Source organism: Rhinolophus sinicus, chromosome 14, assembly GCF_057876585.1.
Source record: "Rhinolophus sinicus isolate RSI-liver-muscle chromosome 14, RSI-T2T, whole genome shotgun sequence".
Lineage (NCBI taxonomy): Eukaryota > Metazoa > Chordata > Mammalia > Chiroptera > Rhinolophidae > Rhinolophus > Rhinolophus sinicus.
In genome coordinates this window covers 17,946,758-17,971,364 of record NC_142514.1, presented here as the reverse complement: position 1 = coordinate 17,971,364, position 24,607 = coordinate 17,946,758, and the positions used below count along the sequence as shown (strand labels likewise).

At 53.9% G+C, this 24,607-nt stretch overlaps 1 protein-coding gene across 7 annotated transcripts; it reads left to right on the top strand.

Annotated features, from left to right (window-relative positions):
- The first annotated feature begins 3,325 nt into the window (after positions 1-3,325).
- Positions 3,326-24,236, top strand: UBXN11 (UBX domain protein 11). Of its 7 annotated transcripts, none has more exons than XR_016018580.1 (15): positions 3,326-3,483; positions 7,293-7,398; positions 8,161-8,189; positions 8,829-8,927; positions 11,494-11,594; positions 12,090-12,144; positions 12,585-12,661; positions 15,003-15,129; positions 20,526-20,740; positions 21,053-21,130; positions 22,109-22,226; positions 22,350-22,453; positions 22,965-23,123; positions 23,683-23,756; positions 23,830-23,877. XR_016018580.1 is itself a non-coding variant. In XM_088790616.1 (15 exons), exons 2-15 carry the CDS (start codon positions 7,328-7,330, stop codon positions 24,197-24,199), a joined length of 1,383 nt encoding a protein of 460 aa, XP_088646742.1. In that variant the 5' UTR covers positions 3,327-3,483; positions 7,293-7,327; the 3' UTR covers positions 24,200-24,236. The 7 variants fall into 7 exon arrangements, 4 of the variants coding, with proteins under 4 accessions (XP_088646743.1, XP_088646742.1, XP_088646740.1 ...); XM_088790616.1 differs by lacking the exon at positions 22,965-23,123 and adding an exon at positions 24,052-24,236 and having other exon boundaries at positions 3,327-3,483; positions 11,494-11,540; positions 23,830-23,970; XM_088790614.1 differs by lacking the exon at positions 22,965-23,123 and adding an exon at positions 24,052-24,236 and having other exon boundaries at positions 3,327-3,483; positions 23,830-23,970.
- Positions 24,237-24,607: the final 371 nt, after the last annotated feature.

Here is a 24,607-nt window from a genome sequence, read left to right as displayed (position 1 = left end):
CATGTGAGGGTGAGAGCCTGGAAACTGCACTCCTGGCTCTGCCCCCACACTCCACCTCTACAGGGTCTCGCCTCACAATCTACGCGACAAGGATCTTCCGCGAGGGGCCCTGTGCGAGGAGCCTGGAGGTGAATGCAATATCCTGGACACAGCCAGTCTCTCTGGGCACAGCCAGGGTTGCTCAGGGCACCACCAGTCCTGGGCACAGCCAGATGTCCTGGGCTTCTTAGGGTACCAGCAGTCTCCCCAAGCACAGCCAGGGCCTCTCAGGGCACTGCCACTCTCTCTGGGCACAGCCTGACTTCCTGGGCTCATCCAGGACCTCTCACGGTACCACCAGTCTCTCTCGGCACAGCCAGTCTCTCTGGGCACAGCCAGTCTTTCTGGGCACAGCCAGACTTTCTGGGCACAGCCAGGGTTCTCACTGTTGTGCAGGAGACCCTGCTCACTGCTCCATTTGTCACGCAGGGTGTCATGCAGAGTCTCTGCTCCCGCTCCCCACATAAGAATGCAGGACATGGTGAGGCCAAAAAGGAACACCCACGGAGCCATAAATAGGGGAGTCATACCACTATATTCTCACTGGCAGCTGGGTTGGAGAAACAGGAAGCAGGAGCCACACAATCTGCAACCTGCCATCTTAACAGCAATCTGCGCTTGCCAGCTCAGCCACCATTTTCTTGCTAGCCCCTCATTTTCTGCTAGCGTAGCCACAGCAATTATATTAGTGGCCAATGGCTCACTGGTTACAGCTGACGGCCAACTAGCCACAGCTGATGGCCATCCAATCACAGTTGATGGCCATTTACTACCTGAGCCAGCACCTTTCTATGTGAGGCCGAGAGCCTGGAAACTGTTTTCTGGGGCTCTGTCCCCACACTCACATATTCTTGACAGCGGCTGGTTGAGACACAAAAGCAAACATCTGCCAATTCCACTACATGGTGGTACGTTCCCAAGCAAACAGTCAAGTGGTCCATTAAATTAGGGATGGAAGGCAATTCCCCATAGTCCATAGTCACTCGCCAGGGCTGCGCATTGGTCCCACAATGTGTGCCCTCCCTGCAGGGCGAGGGCTCCAAGTCCTCCCCAACCTGGGGGTGAGGGCCTCAGCAAGCATTTCCCAGTCCACAGGGCTGTAATGACCTTCGCTTTCTCTGGCCTATGTTGCTTGGGGAACCGCGCAGCTCTCCGGCAGCTGCTCCTTCTGGTCTTCCTGAAACTGAGTGTTCATGTGCACAAACTGCTCCACCGCCCTTTGGAGAGCTTTGGCTGGCACCGTACCCTGCTCGCTGCGCCATTTGTCATGCAGGGTGTCATGTGGGGTCTCTGGTCCTGCTCCCCACATAAGAACGCAGGACATGGTGAGGCCAAAAAGGAACACCCACGGAGCCATAGAAAGGGGAGTCATATCACTATAGTCTCGCTGGTGGCTGGGTTGGAGACACAAGAAGCAGGAGCCACACGATCCACAACCTACTGTCTGCTTCTCTGCCAACCAACCTCATTTGCTAACTGCAATCTGCGCTTGCTAGCTTAGCCATGGCAATTTATCAGTAGCTAATGGCTAACTGGTAACAGCTGATGGCCAACTAGTCACAGCTGACGGCCATCTACTACCCGAGCCAGCACCTTAACACGTGAGGCTGAGAGCCTGGAAACTGCACTCCTGGCTCCATCTGCACAGCAAGTCACTTCACTTCTCTGAGCTTCAGTTTTTTCATCTGTAAACCTCATAAGGTTGGCATCTGGCACTTGGAAGGCATTCATTAATTGGTATCTCCCTTTGGCCTCCAACTGGTGTGTAAAGAATGCCTCAAAGAACCTGCCCTCTCCTGAATGCAGATTAGAAAGGCAAATGGAAAATATTAAAAAGTGCAGTCTGCGACATGCAGAAAAAGGGCTTTGGTGTTTGAACTCAGGCATAAAGAAGTGGGTGCCTGAGATCAGAAGTTAACAACTGCCAAACTATCACACCTGGAAGTTTGAGGAATGATGATGACAGTTAAAAGCAAAAAATGTTTCTGAAAACTTACTCCATATGGGTGTTGGGACAGGTACTTTGTATGCACTATCTCATTTAATCCTCACAGCAACCCTGTGGGGTGGGTATTATCCCTATTTTACAGATGAAGAAATGAAGGTGAATGACTTGCCCAAGGACACACAAGTCAGGAGCCAGGATTCCTGAGGCCAAAGTCCATGCTCTTAATTAAACTGCCTGGTTGCTCTCATATAATCTAACACCTTAATTTTACACATGAGGCTCAGGGAGGGTGTCTCACTGGAATGTTTTTTTTATTTTTCATTTTGGACTAGTATCTATTTATTTTACAGGTAAAATAGGTATTTAGAAACATATAACATTAACATGTTCACATTTCTTCCAGATTCCTTGGTACAGTAGATATTTGCCCTTTCTTTTTTTTTTTTTAAGTTTATTGGGGTGACAATTGTTAGTAAAGTTACATAGATTTCAGGTGTACAGTTCTGTATTACATCATCTATATATCACATTGTGTGCTCACCATCCAGAGTCGGTTCTCCTTCCATCACCATATATTTGATCCCCTTTACCCTCATCTACCACCCTCCCTTTACCCTCTGGTAACCACTAAACTATTGTCTGTGTCTATGAGTTTTTGTTTCTCATTTGTTTGTCTTGTTCTTTTGTTGTTTTCAGTTTATATACCACATATCAGTGAAATCATATGGTTCTCTGCTTTTTCTGTCTGACTTATTTCACTTAGCATTATAATCTCAAGACCCATCCATGTTGTCACAAATGTTCCTATTTCATCTTTTCTTACCACCGAATAGTATTCCATTATATAGCACAATTTCTTTATCCATTCATCTATCGGAGGACATTTTGGTTGTTTCCATAGCTTGGCCACGGTAAATAAAACTGCAATGAACCTCACTGGAATTTTTACACAAAGGAACCAGAATTTGAGTGTCCCTTCAGGGCGCCATCTGGTCCAGAGGTTAGCAGAGAAATTCACATTTAAGAACCATTTATTAAGTACTTGCATCATTTCGATTCATGCTCCAAATAGCCCCCATGAAGTATTGTACTGATCAGATGGGAAAACAGCTCAGAGAGATAAATAATTTCCCCCAAAAGCAAATTAGCAAAACAGCGGCATTATCGGGATTACACATTCAGGTCCAGAGGCTTCCAACAGCTTCAAAAATGTAATCCCAGGTTCTCCACGGTCTGCCCCACCGGGTGGTATCAACAGACCCTCCATCTCCCCAGACCCTGAGTCCGCTCAGAGCGGTGGATTCTGGGACTTAACAGTATCCCTCGACGACTTTAGACTCTGTAGGCCAATAGAATTCCAGCACAGACGGCTGTACCTGCTCCCGCTGCCTGCTGGTTGCTCAGGGAGCCAATGAGAAGCTCCCGGTCCTGGTCGCCTAGGAAACCGCGTGACAACAAGATGGCGGCGCCGCGGGACGGCTCTGTGGTCCTACGTGGTGAGTCCCGACCCAAGGCCTTTCTGCCCACGGAGTACTCCACGCAGGCTGGGGCCTCGCCCGGACCCCGAGGACCCGCGGCCCTACTCCCCAACAGGCCCCCCGCGTCCTGGGAGCGGATTCCCGTTTCTGCCTACCATGGCTTCTTGTGGAGGCGGGAGGAGGCGACAGGGCTCCCAGGGCGGGGTTTGGTGGTGAAAGAAGTCGCGCGGTGAGCGCTTCCAGCTGGGGATCTAGGGAGTGAAGGCGTGCAGCCTGCTGGGCTCTGTAGGCATTGGGGAGCACCCGGGCCAAGGGGGAGAGAATAGACCGAGTAGGTGTGACGAAGGATGTCGTCTTCAGGCACAGTCCTGACTTGGGTCCCAAAGATGTAGAGGCACAGGACACAGCTTACCCCTCAAAGCCCGAGTCTGAAGGGGGAGACAGTCCAACCTGTAGGCCCCTCTGGCCTGAAGGGGAAGACACAGTTTGCCCCTAGAAGCCCCCAAAGTGAAGGGAATTGACATGGTTCTGTCCTAAGGAACCGGGATCTGAGGGAATACAGGACACAGCCCCGTGCTTAGGAGTCCACAGACTGATGGGACGATGGAGTCGTCGCCCTCAGGGGTCTCCTATGATACATAGGGAAACTGACCTGGAGACAGTGTGTTGCACTAGCTGGGAGTGAGACAGTGTGTTGCACTAGCTGGGAGTGAGACTGAAAGAAGGGAAGTCAATTGTGGGACATTGTGACAGCCCCAAAGAAGGGCAGTGACAGCCCCAGTAGGATAGCCAACAGTGGGCATAGAAAGGAGGAGCGATGTGTGAGAGATATTACAGAATTTAACCTGCAAGGTTTGGTAGCTGATAGGATTAAGAAGGAAGGAAGGAGAGAACATTTTTGTGGTGGGATGTTGGGGTCCTATTAAGAAGGGAGAAGTAGGACGAGCTTATTTTGAGGGAAGATGTTGAGTTGGGTCTGGGGACCAGGTCCTTTTCCTTTGCTACAGTTTTATTGAGCTATAATTCACATACTCATACTATATACTTCACCCCTTTAAAATGTAAGTTTCAATAGTTTTTAGTATAGTCACAGAGTTGTGCAACCATCACCACAATCAATTTTAGAACATTTTCATCAGTCTAAAAAGACACCTTAGCAATTACCCCCCCATTTATGCCCCAGCTGCACCCACCCCTAGCCAACTACTAAGCTTTTTTGTCTGTATAAATTTGCCCATTCTGGACATTTCATATAAATGGAATCATAACAATATATGGTGTTTTGTGACTTCTTTCCCTCAGCATGTTTTCAAGCTTCATTCTCATTGTAGCATATATTTTATTTATATTTTATTGCCAAATAATACTCCATTATAAGGATATACCACATTTGTTTATCTACTCATTGGTTGATTGACATTTGTGTTGTTTCCACTTTTTGGCTGCTATGAATAATGCTGCTGTGAATGTGTATACAAGTTTTTGTGTGGACATAAGATTTCATTTCTCTTGTATACATCTAGGAGTGGAATTGTTAGGCCATAAGGTAACGTGTTTAATCTTTCATTGAACTGCCAGACCGTTTTCCACAGCACTATTTTACAGTCCGACAAAGGTTCCAGTTTCCCCACCGTTCTCACCAACACTTGTTAATTTGTATCTTTTTGACCAGTTTCTTTTGAGGGGTCGTTATGGGGGTGAGAGTTTGGAGAAGGAAGGGATAATCAGGTCTGGTGGGAGTTCATTCAGGGCAGTTTTAGCCACTAAAGACACAGTGCGTGGGGCTTTTTACCATGATGAAAATCTTCTAAAATTGATTGTGGTGATGCTTTCACAACTCTGTGAAATTCATTAAAAACCACTGAATAGTATGCTTGGAAAGTGTTAAGTATGTGAACTGTAGTATCTCAATAAAGGTTTCTTTTTTTAAGTTCATATACTGTATGATTCCATTTATATAACCTTAAATTAAGAAAATAGTAGAGATGGAAAATGGAGTAGTTGCCAGGGGCTAGAGATGGTGGAGAGAGGAGGATGGGTGTGACTATAAAGAAGGAGCATAAGGGAGATCTTTTTGGTGATAGAACAGATTTGTGTGGTGATTGCAATGGTGGTTACACGAATCTACACATGGGATTGCATGGCACAGACCAATACAGACATATAGTTATGTAAAAACTATTGGGGGAAACTGGGTGAAGGATGTGCAAGACCCCTCTAATTTCCTGTGAATCTATTATAATTTTAAAGTTAAAAAATTAAAGTACAACTAAAGAGCAAACAAAAATAAACTGAACAAAATGAAAAGGAATTAGCCCAACCAAGGGAAGGGTGTGGTTAGGAGTGGGGAGACCATACCAGGAGGGGGTTCCAGGCCGGCAGCCATGTGCACAAAGGCATGGTGTTTTTGAGGCCAGGCAGGGAGCACAGAGTGACTCACATCTGTGTAGGAGGGGGGAAGGGAGGGTATGGTCAGGAGACACAGGCAGGGACCAGGTCGTCCATGTGAAGGAATTTTGAATTTTTTTCTGTGGGTGAAAACGAGCCATTGGGAGCTTTTAGCAGGGAAATGACATGTCAACTTTGTGTTTAAGAAGAGTCCTCTGGCAGCATGTGGAGATTGGTGAAGGGAACCACGAGGGGCTCACTTGGCCTCACAAACCATGAGAATGCCCGGACAAGACAGTCAGGGGCTGAGGCAGGATCGGGGCAGATTTGGGAGTCCAGATGGTGGGGGTGAGGAAACTCTGGGTCTGGTCTTTGGAGAGCTCCTTTGAGGAAGGGGCCAGGCATGAGTCCCAAACTCCAGAATGAGGACAGAGGAGGCTGCCTCCAGGCGGCACAGGTCACCTTGCTGGGCAGTTTCAGGGGTAGGGTAGAGGCCAGCGTTACACATTTCCAAAGTGAAACAAAAGACTCGATTCAGGCCCTGATGGAGGTCTGTTGGTTCTAGAATTTCTAGATATTAGCCACATAATATACTACTTAATTCACTGAATAGTGTAGTACCCTTTAATTATTAATTACATCCCTGATGTGCATTCATCTATCTGGAGGGAAGAGGGAAGGAAGGGAAACCAACATTTTTTAATGCCCTCCATGTGCCAATAACAAAACCCACAACAGCCATAATTCACACTTATAAGTGCTACCTGTGAGCATGGCACTGAGCTAGGTGCGTTATGTATGTTATCTCTGAATCCCCTGGGTAACCCTACCTACCTTGGTACTATTACCATCCCCACTGTACAACAGAGGAAACCGAGGCACGAGTTACAATGATGGATGGCAGAACCTGTTCAGAGCCTGAACTCTTGACCTCCCTGCCATGCAGACTGTGTGTTGGTGAAATCCTGCCTTTGGGTTACCCGTCTCTAGCTCTGAGATGTTGGGGTGGCACCTGGGTTTGGAGCAGAGGGGAGGGGACCCCTGGGCTTTGTGTTGACGCACTCCTTGATGGATGGGCAAAAGCCCCAGGCCTCCTGGGTAGCCTCATGCCTGGGCTCTAAGTTGGGGAAAGTCCCAGGCTTCTGGCCCGTCTCTGCACCCCAGCCCACCCCCATCGCCGGTACCCAAGTACTATCAGGACAGAGGGCTCCAGTGTCAGCAGAAAGCAGGATACCCAGAGGAGCAGGCGGATGTTATGTACGGGAATCCTGAGGCCCAGCTGCCTCCAGAAACCTCAGCAGGGGCAATGGGAGAAGTGAAGGTGCTGCTCCCTGGACGGTGCTCTCTCGTGGGAAAGTAACCAGGGAAAAGAAAGTTTCAGGCCATTTCCTGGTCCTGAGGGAGTGGTCCCAAGGACTGACTTTGTTCTTTCTACGCAGGGAGTTCCTGATAGCTAGAATCTGAAAGAAGAACTATGAGCTCACCTTTGGCTTCCCTTGGCAAGACCCGGCGAGTGCCTCTGCAGTCAGAGCCTGTGAATTCAGGGTAAGGGGCCGGCCTCCAGGGCCTTGGTGTCCGCTCCGGCCTCCTCCTTGCCACTCCCGTGGACTAGGAGAATGGCTCCCAGTGTCTTGGGGAGAACAATAAGGAGTCACGTAGCTTTCCCTGACCACCTTATCTTTCTCTCTGTACCTTCTGGGAGGCTCTATGTTGTGTCAGGCTCACACTGGGTTGTGTCCTCTATAAGGTGTGGGCCCTGTTCAGCACCCAGCTCCTTATTCGTTTGCACTAATTCTGCAAACACTGGCGGTGTGCTGGTTCTGAGCCGGGCCACATGCTGGGCTCTCAGTAAAAGGAATCTTTTATATCTGTCTAGCACTTTCATCTTTTCAAAACGTTAGGTTTTTACCTCTCTTCTTGCTCTTCTGCACACCACTTGAGTCATTTGAAGGACAAGGGGATCCAAAGAGGCTGAGTGACAGGCCTGGATTCCCACAGCCATTTCAAAGCAGAGCTGGGGTTGGGCTCCCGGACTTGGGGCCCTTGTCGTCTTCCACCCAAGGTTCTGCCCTCCAGCTCTTCCCTACCCTTCTCTATTGGGAGGAGTTGGACACCCTAAAGCCTGCCCCTTGGCTCATCCCAGTGCCAGGATGGGATTTGGGGGTGGGTGTCCTCAGGAGGCAGAAGTTCAACCTCCATCTCCTTAAGGCTCAGCTGGGGGTTTGCTGCCCAGAGCCTCTCCCCTGGTGACATTCCAGGGGGTCCTAACTTGTCTGTCTTTCTTCTCCTTCCTGCCCGGGTTCCCAGGAGGCGAGGGGTAAAACTCTATGGAGATGGTAAGTATGGGCTCTGCCCTTGGGTCCTCCTCACTTGCCATCTGCTGCGTCTCCTTGTGGTTGGGTAGATGGAGAGAAAGAGCACGACCTCTGTCAGTTAGAGCAGCTGGCCCAACCCAGTGTTATCAGCAGCTCTCTCACCCCTCCCTGAGGACAGGGCTTCCTCCTGGCAGCTCTCAGATTAGGAGTCCCCACACCCTTAGCAGATATGCCATCACTAAGATTTGAACCCCTTCACCCACTGTGGGGTTGGCTGGTGAGTGCCGAGACTCCACGAGGGGCCCAAATCCCAGCTCTGCTTCCCTTGACAGCCTCCTCCAGCCCATAATAGCCTTTTCTCCCTGAAGCCCTGTCCTCACATTGCTACGCTGACCCCTACAGGCTCAGATCTTTGCATCCTACCCCACTCTCGCCCCCAACATGATGCTGGCATTGGTGACTCATGTCCCCCCCAGGAGCCAGCCTGGGAAACTCTTAAGAAGCCCGTTCTGGTTGGATCCTTGTTTGCTAACATCCCAAGTTTTCTATCCTCATGCTGTGGGGACAGAGTGCAGGCTGTTTCATCTCAGCCAGAGCCCAGGGCCACAGTTTCCTCTGGGCCTTAGCCCCAGAGCAGTGACCTGATATCCCTGCCTGCAGAAGATGAAGTGGACATGCTGAATGACGGACATGGCTCAGAAGAAAGGATCTCTGTCCCTTCCTGCTATGGCGGCATAGGTGCTCCTGTGAGTAGGCAAGGTGAGAGCAGAGGACTAACGGGGTCTGGGCTCCCAGAGAAGCAGCGATGCCCAGGGAGGCATGGCACCTATTCCCATCTCCTGGGTCTGAGGCAGCTGCTCCCACTTCTGGCTGACTGGCCATGTGCCTGTAGCCCCCAAACCTGTCCAGGGCCTGGTTTAGCATAAAGCTACATGGGCCCTGCCCTTAGCTCAGGTGGTCTGGCCAGGCTGTGGCTGGTGCCTCTGGAGTGGACCTGGCTGGAGTCACCATCAAGTGTGATGTCCAGTGGGTCCAGGATTCAGGGTCTGACAGGCATGAAAGCCGTCAGCCATCTGCTTCCTGCTTTGCAGGGCTCTGGGCAAGACCCAAAGTCCCCTAGATGACTCTCCTCGCCTGGCCCACACCATCCCCACTGCGATTATGGAGGCGCACAAAGTGGGATGGGGCTTAGCAGGATGAATTCTGGAGGAGGCAGGATTGAACGTGGCCTGGGCAAGGGGAGACGTGGGCAGGCAGGATGAGCTGCGTGGAGACTGGGAAGGGTGTCTGAACCGGGAGTCTGGGGAGCCAGAGATGAGGTGAGAATTCTCCACTATCTGGTATATCTTGGGCAAGCAACTTCCTGTCTCTCTGTCTCCATTTCCTCCTCTGTGAAGTGGGAGTGGGAACACCTAGGTCAGCAGGTTGAACTGACGGTTCGATGAGGCGATCCATCCTCCACCAAACACCCATCTGTGTACTGGGTAGGGAGGGAAATTGAAGTGGAAAAGGAGGCAGAAAGAGCCTGGCCCCACAGCCATTCAGTCCCAAAGCCAGGATCTCCGTCACCCCAGCTTGGGGACACTTTCAATAGTAACCACAACAAGCAGTTCCTGCCCTTAGCCGTGTGCACGCTCTCTGGACCTCACCCCTGCCATCCACTCCTCACCCCACTCTCAGATAGTGTCTGTCCCTCCCCCAAAGTGACACATAAGGACTTGCCTGTCCTATCTCTTCTCTGCACACAGCATTGCACACGGTTCACGCTTCCCTCCTCAGAACACCCCAGGCTCTTGGTCACCATGACACCACTCTCCCCGATATCTTCCTGTCTCCCAGGTTTTTCCTCTCTGCTCTCTCTTTTTAAAAAAAAAAAAAAAAAAAAAAAGATTTTGTTTTTATTGGGGAAGGGGTACAGGACTTAATTGGGGAACAGTGTGTACTTCCAGGACTTTTTTCCAAGACAAGTTGTTGTCCTTTCAATCTTAGTTGTGGAGGGTGCCATTCAGCTTCAAGTTGTTGTCCTTTCAGTCTAGTTGCAGGGGCCACAGCCGACCATCCCTTGTGGGAGTCAAACCAGCAACTTGTGGTTGAGAGGATGCGCTCCACCCAACTGAGCCATCCGGGAGCTCAGCGGCAGCTAAGCTCAAGGTGCCGTGCTCAATCTTAGTTGCAGGGCACGCTGCCCACCATCCCTTGCGGGACTCGAGGAATTGAACTGGCAACCTTGTGGTTCAGAGCCTGCGCTCCAACTAACTGAGTCATCCGGGAGGCAGCTCCGCTCAAGGTTCCGTGTTCAATCTTAGTTGCAGGGGGCAGAGCCCACCATCCCTTGCGGGACTCGAGGAATCGAACTGCCAACCTTGTGGTTGAGAGCCTACTGGCCCAGGTGGGAATCGAACCGGCAGCCTTTGGAGTTAGGAGCATGGAGCTCTAACCGCCTGAGCCACTGGGCTGGTCCCTCTCCGCGCTCTTTGTTGGCTCCTTCTTATCCCTCCATCTTGTCAGTGTGGTGTGCCTCCTGCCTGGGTTCTCTCTCTCCACTCTGCCTGTGAGCTCATACACATGCTGACATCTACATGCTGGCACTTCCCAAATGTCTACATCAGTTAAGAAGCTTTTAACTCCAAGTCAATGAGAACCCTTAACGCAACTAGCATGAACATTAAAGAGGACTTATTGTCCCATACACAGGAAGACCTAAGGAGGCAGCTCAAGGGTTGTTAATTCAACCACTCAAAGTCATCATCAAAAGTTCAGGTTTCTCCGTCTTTCCACGGAGCCATCCTTGACCTGTCGGCCCCAGGTAGTTGCACAATGGCGGCTATGGTTCCTGTTTCACACACAGGAAGAATGCCTGTTTCTTCCCATGTGTCTCTTGGTTTCTTTTCTCAGACTTTTTAATTTGAAAAATTCCCAGCATACGGAAAAGTTGAACTAACAGTACAGCGAACACCTCTATGCCCTCCATCTAGATTTAAGAAATGGGAGGTGAGGTTTAGAGGCTTGCTTTGATTGAGGGTGAACTTTCTGACATGCTTCAAAGCAATGTGACCCATATGTTACACCACTTGCTCATACACGTTGGACAAATTACTGACTCTCTCTGTGGATCAGCTTCCTAAAGCCGTTCATTTCCTCAGAGGCAGGTTGTGAGGACTACATGAATTGATATATGAAAAGTGTTTTGGTCCCTGTTATGTATGTCGTAGTTGCTGTTATTACTTTATTTCCACTTCTGGGGATCCCTCTCCCCCCACCCCTGGACCCCCATACTTCAGCCTCTTCTCTGGGCCTGGGCGCTAGAACTTTGTCTGGTTGGCAGTCCCTGTATTCCAAGACTCGGAGCTGATGGCGACCATGACAAAGAAGGTACGGGATCTGGAGCAGCAGGTGAAAACCCAGACTGACGAGATGCTGTCCAAGGTGGGACCCCAGCGGGGAGAGGGCCAGGGTCCAGTCTGGGGGTGGGAGGGGCCCAAGCTGGGGTGGCCAGTGAGACTGCTGCAATAGACTAGGGTGGATGGGTTCTAGAAGCATCTCCCACACTGAACTGCCCAGGTCGAGGGCCAGGGGTGGCCTGGGACTGCTCTGGGTCCTTGTGGCCTGAGTAGAGAAGCTAGAGATCTTCACAGCTGAGCAAGGCTCATAGACCTCCAACTGGGCAGCACCAGTGGCTGCTGAGAGCTGAGGCACTCAGAAGCTCCACACCTTTCCTTCCCCTCAGTGGAACCACAAGGGTCACCTGAGGTACAGGAGCGGTGGCTGTGACAAAGGGGGCAGGGGCAGGGGCTTTCAGCTCCCCAGTGTGCCCACAAGGCAAAAATTTGGGATCTTTCCTTCTGGAAGAGGCTCCATTGGTCTCTGGGAACCACCAGGCCTGCCCCCCACCCCCTACTCCTCCCCGTCTTGTTGCTGCAGGATCGGAAGATACAGGCCTTGGAGGAATTAGTGGAGACCCTCCAGGAACAAGAGGGTAAGAGGCTTTCTCGGTAGGCTAGTCGCACCTCCCCTGGGCTGGTGACCCCTGGGCATCAAGGCACACAAGAGCATCAGGCTGAGTCCTGGGGTGGGGTCTGGACAGCTGAGCCCAGAGAGAGGCAGTGACACACCCTGGACAGTGCCTTCCTATGTGGGATTGAGTTCCCTGAGTGCAGATGTAGCCCAGCCCTAAGCACAGGGCACTCCACCGAAAGCATGGAGGAAACACAGCCCCCTTAGGAGCCCCCCTCAGAGCCAATCGGGGTGTTCCCTCTCAGGCAGGGGGAGAGACCAAGAGGCAGTTCTCAGGGATCCCTCGAGTTCTCAAGGGGTAGCTTCTCCAGATGACCCTCAGGGCAGAACTCTGGTCAAGGCCAGAGGGGCCCTGGCAGCCCCTGTGCTGGGGCAGCAGACGCCCTCCCCATCTCTCTGAAGGCCAGACGTCCCTGCAGCGGCAGGAGGAGCTGGAGATGATGTGCATGCAGCTGCAGCAGCAGGTCGGGGAGATGGAGGTGAGAGGTAGTGGCTAGGGCAGTCAGGAACCGGGTCGTAGCCCACCTCACCGGGCCCCCTCACCACATATCCCACACCGAGGCTCTGCTCTGTCTCCCTACGGGAGTTGAAAGAGCCAGAAAGGCTTCCGGGGCAGGGCACACCCCTCCCTTCTGCCTGGGCTTCCTCTTCAGTCTCACCTTGAACCACTGTCCCCTCTAGCCATGGGCCCTGCCTCTGGTTCTTTGACCATATTGAGCTCTTCCTCACCTCAGGACCGTGGCCCATGCTGATCCCTTTGCCCGAAATGTTTCCCCACGTCCCCCTGGCAAGGTTTTCACTCATTGTCTGAAATCAAGGTATGCGCCCCTCCCTGACTATAACCAGGGCAGGCTCTCCATCCTTAGTGCCTCATCTCTCTTCCCCTGGGGGACTGGGAACTCCACAGGGTGCTGGTGGCAAGGGATGGGGGAGGGACCACCTTCCTCCTGTTCATTGCTGCATGCCCAGGACCGAGCATGGTGCCTGGCCATATGTGTGTACTGAATTGGTCACGGCTATCCCCTGCCTCTGAACATGACATCTCAGTCACCCAGGGTCACCTTCCTTGCCCCCATTCATACAGCAAGTCTCAAACCGGAGGGACCCTAAGTTTATGGGAGGGTCCTGGAAACACATGCTTCCTCGCTGGCCTCACCTAAAGCTCTTCCTGGGGTTTAACCTCTCCCTCTCCACACACAACTGGTTTTCAAAGCCCCAACCTAACTTAAGACCACAGCAGCAAACCTTGGAGCCACAGCTGAGGGTCCTCCCTCCACCCCCAGGCCTATTCATGGGGCGAGGGGGGGTGGGTGCTATGGGGAAACACAGCTGCTTCCTGTACAGCCTACCAGGAATGCCCGCAGCCAGCCTGTGGGGCTTCTCTGAGCAGCTTCCACAGGGGGTGAGGGCTGCACCCCAAAGCCTCAGGCAGAGGGCATCGCGGCCCCCTCATTCACAGCACTCACACATTTACTGCTTCATTAATTTACCAAAGTGGTACAAAGTATCTCCTGTGTCCCAGGCACTGGGATGTAGACATGGTCCTTGCCCTCATAAGGCTGACAGTCTGGAGGGGACAGAGACAGAAGTATACAGCAAGATATACAAGTACAGAGAGTAGGATGAAATATTTCAGTGGGTGACACAATAGAAACCAGCCGGGGTTTGGGCCACTCTGTGGGGTGACATTGAGCAAGAGATCTAAAGGATGTGAGGGGGCCAGGGAAGCGCTGAAGAGGAAAAGAACCTCCCCCCATGGGAACCTGGCTTGTGGGAGCAAGAGGGAGAACCAGATGAGGCCGGGGGGCTTACATCACGGGGGCTCACCCACAGTGTGTGGGCTTGGATTGCGTTCTGGGAGAAGGTTTTCAAAGGTTTCAGTGGGGTGGATGGGAAAGCTCAGTTTGAATTGTCCAGGAGGCAGATGACAGTGACTTGAACAAGGGGGGCAGCCGAGGAGATGGCATGTAGTGGGTGGCTTTGAGTCTGCCTTGGAGGTGGTGCGCACAGGCCTCCAAGGCTCATAGATGAGGCCTAGGTGGGAGGGGTGCCGTTGACTGAAAGCGGAAGACCTGCAGGGGAAGAGGTTGGGGGGGGCAGGGAGTCATTACTATTTGGGTCGAGTTCATTTTGAGATACCTGTTAGTATCTTAAGTGTAGATGGTGGGAAATGTGAAACTGAAAAGGAACATGTGCTGCAAGAGATAAAGACAGATGTGTGCCCTCTGGGTTTGACACCGGGCAAGTTGTTGGCGGCCGCACATAAGCAGTTTCAGTGAGTTGTAGAAATGGAGGCCGGTTGGAGTGGGTTGTGGAGGGAAAGGGAGACGAGGAACCAGCAACAGAAAGTGTAAACAGCTCAGAAGTTTTCCTGTGGTAGAGATGTGAGATCCAGCCCTAGGAAGGTTGTGTGTGGGTGACCACACCCTCCCAGTCCTGCCGAGCGAGTGCCCCTGCCCCTCCTCCCATTCAGCTGGACCCACGCGGTTCCCCACCGTCGTCGTGGCTGCCTTCAGTGAGCTTGTACTTGGGCCAGGCACTGTGCTAAGTCCTTGACATGAGTTATCTTGCTCAGTGCTCCTCACAAGCTTATGGGCAGGGGCTGTCATCTCCACTTTGTAAGGAGCCTGAGGCTCTAGGAGGTGAAGTGGTTTCCCAAGTTCACAGCCAGGATATGGCCCAGACCCCCAGGCCCCTACCCTCTGCCCATCCAGCTCTGGAAGCGGAGGCCTGAGGCTGGGGACTGGGCAGGTGCCACCTCTTCCCTGGGAAAGGGCTGAGCTGACGGTGACCCCGCATCGCCCCCTTCTGTCCCTCCAGCGGTTCCTCGGTGACTATGGCCTGCAGTGGGTGGGCGAGCCCATGGACCAGGAAGACCCGGTGGACAGTACAGACTCCAAAGATGGCAGGAGGGACTGGATGACAGCCAGGAAGTTCTGGAAGCCAGGTAGGTTGGTCCCCAGCCCCTCCTACCAAGGGAATTCGCCAACAGCTTCCTTTCGGCCAGCAGCTGTCTGTCCAGAAGCCAACTCATTCGTGCCCCTGCCGCCAAGCACGCGGTGCCCTGAGACATCCTCCACCTTGCCACTGACGGAAGGAAGGAAAGGCCTCAGCCTCCATCATGACCACCTCACCTGCAGCCACTTTCTTCTTCTGGTCTTGCCTTAGACTCTGCTTGCTCATCTTTCAAATACCCAGACACGACCTCATTTGTCTCAGGCACCTTTACAAAATGTCATCCTTCCCAAAGCCGTTGCATTTAAAAGCAATCTTGTTGCTTTGGAAGCTGACCCTCAATCCCAGGACTCAGTCCCCTCTTTGGGCTCCCGCCGTGGTGAGCTGGGCTCAGGCCTCACATGACCTTGCTGACTTGTTGGAGGGCAGCCTTCCTTCTGGCTGGTGGGACCCCTTCCTGCTCCTTTGGGGGTGGGGGTCAGACTCGAAAGCTGGTTTCCATACCTGGCTCTGTGGAGTCCTACCCTCTGGCCCCCACCCAAAAGAGAGGAGCCCCCACTGTGCTCTATGTTTGTTTATGCCCAGAGTAATTGGCTCTGAAGCTGACGCTTTACAGCTAAAGCCATTTGTGAATGCTGCCCAGCCACATCCTCCCTCCCCCTCTGCGTCCTCTTCCTTCTTTTGCTGTTTGATTCCTCAGCCTGGAGGAGCCTCCGTTTAGCTCTTCTGTCAGATGAACAACATATTTTTCATTTCTAGCAGCTGTTCCTCCTGGGACCCTCCCTCTCTCCTGGCTTCTCCCCTTCCTCTCCTCCACTGCCTTGTCCCCAGATGCCAGCCTGCTCCTGCCCCACGTGCCCCTGGGATCCACAAAGCTGGCCTCTTGCCAGCCCTGAGGCTCTGGTGCTCCCTGTGTGGGATACCACACCCCCCAGGCCCTGGAGCGGCCTGCCAGTGGATGGTAAGAGCTGCAGCATCTGTGTTGGGCTGGACTGGGGCTGATTCCAACGTTCTAGAGCTTGCGACTCATGCCTCAGGGAAGGGTGTCTGTTGGACCCATGAGAGAGCCCAGCAGGGGGGAAGCCCTGCAAGGGCTTGGCCTGGGGCTGGATTGTTCACCCCTTGCCACCCCTCCCACCCGTATACTGAACATCACATGGGAAGAGCTAGGTGCCAGGTGCTTCAAGGTATGCGGAGACATGAAAGGGACAGTCTTGCTCTGCTCATACCAGGTGTTGAGCCTCAGGGCTGAGAGCTCCAGGCAACTCTGAGCTCCTCACTCCCCCCACCCCATCAACGTCCTGCCCTTCTACATCTCCCCCTCCCCCTGCCAGCCACCACCTGCCCCCTACCACCCTTCCTCCAAGTGCCAGGCTCTTCCCTGCCCTGCTCAGGAAGCCACACTGACTTCATGGGCTATAGCAGCTTCACTCGTCCTTGGGCCGCCCTTGAGCCCCTGGAAATGGCCTGGACTAGACCCCAGGCAGGCTCCTCTCCACTCTCACTTCCTATTCAGGCCTGTGCTGTGTCCCTTGAAATACCTTGCCCCCTTTTCTCCCTTCCTTTCAAACTCACCTCCAACCTGACCTGTTCCAGCAAATGTGCATGGTGTGCCTGCTCTGTGCCAGGTACTGTGCTACCTGCAGCTGCCCCTGGGCACATGGGGAGGGGCTCTGCGTCATCTGTGGGGTGAGGAGGTGTATGATTGACCCCAGGCCACTGAGAGCACCGTGGAGTGTTCTCGCAGGCTAATGTGCGCTGAGCCATTGTTGCTTAGCCCTGCGATGCCCCAGGGTGCCCAGCACAGTGCTGTGCCCACGTGCACGCGATTGGTGGGTGGTGCCCAGGCCTGGACGATCAGAGCACATTGGGACTTGGGGACAGTTCTCCGCACAGGATGAGGTGGGAGCGGGCGGTGATGCTCAGCAGCAGGGGCCAGAGGTGCCTGTGACCCTGGCAGAGCAGAGTGAATGCAAGTAAAGTCCCCAGAGCAGGGCGGGACTTGCGGGTGTGTGGACATCGTGGGTCCATTTCCTGTTCAGTAGCCTTGGCCAGAAGTGGTGGTGATGGCAGGCTGGGGCACCTGGGGTTCTCCCTTGGTATTTCACAGCAGCAGATGGCCCAGCGAAGGCGTGGGGAGCCAGCCTTGTGCAGGCCCTCCACTCCCCTTCTCATAGTGACAGGGTCTGGCCATCTGGGCTCTGCAGTCCCCACAGTGGCAGTTACACACCATTGTCAATTTTTGTCACCTTGTCTCCTTCACTCAGTTATGAGCCCGACGAGGGCAGGAGTCTGGGCGTGGGCATAGCCATAGCTCTCTGGGCCTCGCAGAGCCTGGGCACTGCAGGCATGTTTGCCGGATGGCAGGGTGGGATGGATCCAGTACAGGCTTGAGCACCCACCTCCTCTGGTCCAGGCCTGGGCTGGATGCTCTCGCCTGGGTTCAAGCAGTGCTTGGTGTGGTTGGAAAGTCAAACAAGTGAACAGAAAATGACAACAGCCTGTCACAAGGGCCATGGGAGTAGCTTAAGGGCTCCAGGAACCCAGGAGCAACAGGGGCCCCGCCTCGGGGAGGGGTTCCTGGCAAGGCCTCTCAGAGGAGGTGGTTAGAAAACACTCCTAGCCCACGGAACATGAGGGTGGGGTTAGAGACAACAGCCACCATCTGCCAGGCATTTCCTCCAAGCCTCACAGCAACCCTGTGAAGTGGGTTGTTCTTATTTTATAGAAGAGGCAGCTGAGGCCCAGAGAGATGGGCCCACTTGCCTAGGGTCACACCGCTTGGAAGCAGTAGCCCTGGCAGTGTGGCTCCAGAGTGTGAAGGGAGACCATGTTGAGGGCAGCCCGGGGAGCCCAGGTTCTGAGCGTCTCGAGAGTTGGGCCAAGGAGCTTGGACTTGAACTCCATGCCTACCTACTCCTCTTTTAAATAAAATCATGGCCTCTCAAAGTTGACTGAGGCCTGAGATTATCTCGCTGCACTGAGCTCCTCCTTGGAAAGGGATCCCAGGGAGCAGCGAGAGGCAGCCTGTGTAGTCACTGAGGAGAGAGGCGTAGAGTCACATGGACCCTGCAAGCAGCATGACCCAGGGCATGGTGCTTTACAAGGCCCAGTTTCCTCCTCTGTAAAATGGGAGTGACAATCCCTGCCTTTGGTGCTTGGCATGAGGTAAACACTCAGGGTCATTGTTACAGCCTGTTCACAGCTGGATCTTGTCGGCAGGATGAAGCTTCCTATTATTTACCTATTCTGTGGAAAAGAAAGCTGCCGCTCAGAGAATAAATGCCTCACTTGACCTCTGACCTGCCTTAACTGTGTGACCCAGCTGCCCTGGCCCAGGCTTCTGGGCCACACTCCCTGCTGTGTGGTGGCCATACTGGGCTCTTCCTGCCTTATTCTCTCACCTCTGCTTTGCCCAGAGCGGTGGTTTCTTCTCCTGGGCCCCTTGTCTCACCTTCGCTCTGCTGCATCCGGTACCTGCCCTGCCCACCTGCTTTCACTTCTCCATGCTGTAGTCCACCGGCTGAGAGCCTTCAGGCTGACTTCCTCAGCAAACATCTCTTTTCCTTTTCATTTCTTCTTGGCATCCTCCCCCAGACTTCTGCCTGCCCCTTCCCTTGGCAGCCACGCCATACTCATCAGCTCCCTGAAAAAGCCCTGGCCCTAGGAGGCAGCTGGATTAGCAGTCAGGTATCTGATGGTTCTCCTGGCTGTGCTCTGCGTGGTCTGCTTGGGCTAAGTCATCTGACCTTTCTAGACCTCACTTCCCCATGAGGGCAAGGGCAGGCATTAAAGCACACGAACTTTTCCGTTATTTTTAGGTTTACCAATGTGTTCCGAAAGTAGTTAAAGTGCCTTGACATTGTTCCGACTCATACCAGGGATTCTGTGTTCTGTTTTTCTTGGGAATCTCAGGGACTCCAGGGGACCCCAGGAGGAGGTGGAGGGCAAGTGTAGGCCCTACAACAGTAGGAAATGTAGTGGGGTGAGGAAAGGCCAGCTGGGGCCTACCGTTTCAACAGTGCAGAGGCAACAGGAAACAGGGCCACCCACATCTGTACTTCCCCGCTACAGCCACTGTACCACTGTGGGGAAAGGAATTGGGTCCCCAGAACCCTGACCCACATCCTGTGCAGCTTGGCTGTCCTGGTGAAAAACAGCTTCCAAGAAGGCCCAGAAAGTCACGTGTTTGGTGGGGTTACACCCTAGTAAATAACTTGGGAGCCAGGTCCCTTCAAGGACCAAGAACAGGCTCCTGGCCTATCCCCTGCCAACATCCCACCTGCCCTCTACCCTTTCTGCTCTGGCATCTGTCATGGCTGCCCCAGTCCCCCATCTGCACCCCTTGAAGCTTATGCATAGCTGTATATGCAACACATTTTTCTGAAGAGGAGGCCAGAGCTTCTGTCAGCTTCTCAAAGGGGCCTGTGACCCAGAAAAAGTTGCACAATCCAAGGTCTGCCCCACATCTGTTTTGTCGAGCAGCTGTCCCGACATCCTCAATAGCCTTCTGTCCTTACTCCGACCTCACTCCTCATGGTGCAGATGGGTGGGAGAAACACACTCGAAAGTCAGCCCCTCCTCTAACTTGCCAGGGGGCTTGGGATAAGTCATTTTTCATCTCCACGGGCCTGTTTCCTCATGTGTAAGATGGAGATAAATAACCCCTGCCTCATAGCCTCCGGGTTGGCCTGAGGTCCCTTTGTATAAGGTAGAGCTGGTAACAATAACTAACATGGACAGAGTGCTCGTTCCTGGCTGACCCTACGTGGTCATCTTCTCGGACCCCAGCTGCTAACCCTGTGCTTGACACAGACCTGGGATCAGATCCTGCTCCTGCCACTTACTTTATGCATCTGTAGGCAAGCCATTAGCCTTCTGTAACCCTCAGTTTCTCCATCTGAAAAATGGGGCTGATTATAGATAAGTCCCTACAGCATAGGGTTGAAAGGAAAAGAGAATGGAATAATAGATATTAAACCCCTAGGACAAAGTACTTGCTCAATGAAACAGCTATTACCTTGTTTCCCCGAAAATAAGACCTAGCCGGACCATCAGCTGTAATGCATCTTTTGGAGCAAAAATTAATATAAGACCCAGTCTTATAGGAAAATAAGACTGGGTCTTATATAATATAATATAATTTATAATATATAATATACTGAGTGTTATATTAATTTTTGCTCCAAAAGACGCATTACAGCTGATGGTCCGGCTAGGTCTTATTTTCGGGGAAACATGGTATTATTATTATTATTAAGTGTTAATTGTCCTTCCTCCTCTCTAGGTGGTCACTGAAGGCTACTGCCCATCATGGGAGGGGACATGGAAGCCAGGGCACACGGCAGCTATAAAGAGAGGCTCATGGGTGTCTATCCTCTTTGCCAGGGGATTCCTTGGTGCCCCCTGAGGTGGACTTTGACAGGCTGCTGGCCAGCCTGAAGGATCTCAGTGAGCTGGTGGTGGACAGTGATGCCCAGGTCACGCCAGAGCCCAGCGGAACGCGGTGCCATGTCCTTGAGCCCATCCCACTGAAGCTCTACCGGAATGGCATCATGATGTTTGATGGGCCCTTCCGGCCCTTCCATGATCCCTCCACACAGGTAGGAGTAGGGGGCGGGCGGAGGGGAGACAGGTCTGTGCACACTCAGGCCCCTCTGCTTCTACCCCTCTGCTCAACCAATAGTTGGAGATGGTGGCACCCAGTTCACCTCCTGTCCAGCCTGCCCTCCACAGGCACCCAGACCCATGTAGAACTTGCAGAGCCCCGCACCCCCACTCTTGCCAAGTCCTGGGCCAGAGTGATCCACTGGATAAGGAAGCCAGTAGTCCAGGACCTGCCATCCAGACAGAAAGCAGGATGTGGACCACCACACAGGTCCAGCCACTTCTCACCCTTCCTCTCCCCCCTGCAGCGCTGCCTCCGAGACATACTGGATGGCTTTTTCCCATCGGAGCTCCAGCGCCTGTACCCTGATGGGGTCCCCTTTAAGGTGATGGGCTACTCCTCAAACCAGCCACTCCCTCTGTGGGGATTTTGGAGGGTTGAGGATAAACAACTTCCTCAAGCATCACCCAGTCTGAGGCGCGAAGCCACCTCAGGGTACCCCAATCTGATGACCTCCAGGAGGAGGGTGAGCCGAGCCTGAAGCAGGGCTAGGAAGGGTATAGGGAGGCTGCGATGGCCACAGTTGCCACCTCAGCAGCCGTAGCAGCAGCAGCAGCAGCAGCAGCAGCAGCAGCAGCAGCAGCAGCAGCAGCAGCAGCAGCCGCCTGTGGCTGAGCGACAGGCAGCGCCCCCTGCTGGCACCATGAAATCATGGCCTTCAGTCCCTGCCCCTCCTCCAGCATCATCAGGACCCCCACAGCCTAGGGTCCCTGAGGAGTCTATGTAAAAGTGGCCCAGCTTCCCCCAGAGGCTCTGGCCATCTGGTTGGGGTGGAAGGTAATGCCATGGCAGCATGAGATGGAGCCGGTCCCCTGCTGAGGGTGTGTTTAAGATGATGGGTGCTGTGATGGGAGCCCATGAGGCAGTGTCCCAGACGGTGGTAGGAGTTCCACAGTGCACCCATGTGAGGAAGCGTGTGCCACCATGGCTTGGAAAGCTGTGTGAATGATCTGTGCAATGATGGGGCCTGCACTGCATCCTAGACTCAAGGGCTTTGCCCTCTGCTAACACCCTCATCCCTCTCCTCCCTGTGGGCTTTCTGAGGTGGATGTCAGTATAGTGGCTCCAGCTGGCATGATGAGGGGTGCTGGCAGGAAGAGCAGGGCCCAGGTGTGTGATAGCAACATGAACTGCAGCTCTCCTGCTCTTTCCCAGGGCCTCAGTCTCCTCATCTGTAAAGTGGGGATTGTATCAGACCATCCCCTGGGCCTATTCCCGGGGCCTGGCTGGGCAAGCAGGGGTGGGGGTGGAGTCCAGGGCTGAAGAGCTGGGCCCCGCCGCTGTCTCCCTTCCTTCTTGCTAGGTGAGTGACCTGCGCAATCAGGTCTACCCAGAGAATGGGCTGAACCCATTCCCAGGCGAGGGCCGCGTGGTGGGCCAGCAGAGGATTCACAAGCTCTCAGTCGGGAAGGAGTACCCAGGTGAGCTCGGCCCTGAGGCTGAGCCAGGTGGCGGGGGCGCTGTCCAGGACAAGCTCCAGGTGGCCTCCTTCACCATCACTCATAGTCCTTCCCTGGGCCAAGGCTCCCAATGCCTCCCCACAGGCTCCAGGGTGATCGCTGAGAAGTTTCTGAACAGGCTCCCCAAGTTTGTGATCCGTCAAGGCGAGGTGATTGACGTCCGGGGCCCCATCCGGGATACCTTGCAGGTGAGGCCAGCCCTAGTTCCCCAGCCTTCGGGGAGGGGGGTGAGGGGGGGCTTTGCCATCAACCCTGGCACAGCTTACCAGAGCAGTGGCCTTTGTTTAAAACCTCAGGCTTGGGGTCCTGCAAGTAGGACTTTGATGAGAGATGGGTCCCTCAGAGCGGTCCACTGTCTCCTAGAAACTGGAGCTGGTGAGGGCTCTTGTGCTGGGACCCAGACAGCAGCTGGGTTGGCAGGGGTGTGGCTGTAAGAGTGGGAAAATCAGCGTCTAAGCCAGGGGTGAGCCCAAGGCCCCGGAGACCCCTTCCTGGCTCTCACAGAACTAACTCATCCTCTCTCCTCACTCCCCATCCTGCTGCTCCTCCCACACCTCTTCCTGTGAAAGGTATGGGACCTGTTTCCCAGGACTCTCTACCTCCTTCTTCCTACATTGCCAAGTCCTATCTGATCGGTTGATCCCCAGGACTTCTCCCAAATCCGTCGCTTCTCTCCATTCCCGCCACCCACCATTCTAGTCTAGGCTCCAGTGTCTCTTCAGACAACTGCAGTGGCCTCACTGGCCTCCCATGTCCACTCCTGCCCTGCCAACCATTCTTCCCCAGCAGCCTCTGCGTTCTTAAAAATGTAAATTGGATCCTGGCTCTTCTTTGTTGAAACACCCTAGTGATTCTCTGGTAAGGCTAAGCTCTTATCCCAGCTCTCAATTCCTATCCTCTTCCCACCTCTAACCTTTTATTTCTTCCAGTCCAACCTGATTCTCAGCTTCAGTCCTACAACCTACCGACACTCTCCCAAATGTTTCACTTCTTCTCAGAAGCCTTCCCTGACCTGGGACCTTTGCCCAGGCTGTCTGGAATATCCCTGCCCCCCATTTCATTTCTAAGGACTCCTCCTCTTCCTTCAGTCACAGCTCAGGTGTTATTTCCCCAGGGAAGCCTTCCCTGACCCATGCTGGGCTGGGCATCCAGCCTGGTGGTCGTCAGTGTGGGGTTCTGTCTCCCCTACTAGACTTCAGGACCTCAAGGTTTCTTGTGGGGAGGGGGTGATGGGGCTGACTTCCCAAGCTTCCCATTTCTTCTCCTTGGGCCCCCCTTTACACAGAACACCCTTTTCCCCCCATAGCCTCATTGCTCTCATCCATCTCTGGTCAGGGATAGGCCCCTCTAGGGGTTGGGGGTGGGGTGTGACTGCCAGGGCCCAGGGCTCTGTCCACTTTCCATCCATGCCTTCCAGAACTGCTGCCCGTGGCCTGACCGGATCCAGGAAATTGTGGTGGAGACGCCCGCCTTGGCCGCTGAGCGTCAGAGGTGAGGGCAAAGTGGAGAGATGAGAACCTGGGGGTTGGGCCGTGGGGGACACTGATGGTTTCTGGGCTGGCAGGAGCCAGGAGTCCCCCGAGTCGCCGGCGCCCCCGCTCTCCACGCTGCGCATCAAGTCGGAGAACGGCGAGCAGGCTTTCCTGTTGCCAATGCGGCCCGAGGACACCATCGGTGATGTGCGCAGCCTGCTCGCACAGGCCAGGTGGGCGCTGAGCGGGGCTGGCGGCTGCAGGGGGCGCTCTGGTCCCACGACCCGACCTGATCCATTCTGCCTGGTCTCCAGGGCCGTGGACGCCAACACCTTCGAGATCTTCAGTCCGTTCCCGCCCACGGTCTACCACGACGACGCGCTCACGCTGCAGGCCGCAGGCCTGGTGCCCAATGCAGCGCTGCTGCTGCGGGCGTGCCAAGCTCAACCACCAGCGCCCTGACCCAGCCCCCAGTGCGAATAAAGCACCCGCCCCCAGACACTAGCTGCTCCATGAGGCTCTTACGGTGCAGGGTGGGGAGGTAGGGGACAGCCCAGCTGGGCGCCAGAAAAAGCCGGGGGCCCAGCTGGGCTTGGGGAGGGGGCGGTGCCGACCGCCCTCTCTGTAACTTGAGCCCCAGCTGCCGGGCCTGGCCGCTGGGTCTTTGTCCTCTAGGTTCCTCTTTCTCTGAAGGGCTAAGCCCATCCGATGAAGGGAAAGCCGGCCCCAGCACAGGCTCAGCTGCAAGTGTGCAGCCAGCAGGTCCCTGTGCAGATATGCCCGGAGCCACAGCTGGTGGGGACACTGCCTCAACACTATGCACAAAAGCCACTGCCCCCATACTGGCAGAACTGTGGCTGTGTACTCACT

Bases quoted from the DNA above. Each gene is read 5' to 3' on its own strand.
- UBXN11 (XM_088790614.1), top strand. From the start codon at position 7,328: ATGAGCTCACCTTTGGCTTCCCTTGGCAAGACCCGGCGAGTGCCTCTG. The intron at 22,227-22,349 runs GTGAGCTCGGCC...GCCTCCCCACAG, and splicing joins AGTCGGGAAGGAGTACCCAG to GCTCCAGGGTGATCGCTGAG. The intron at 23,757-23,829 runs GTGAGGGCAAAG...CTGGGCTGGCAG, and splicing joins TTGGCCGCTGAGCGTCAGAG to GAGCCAGGAGTCCCCCGAGT.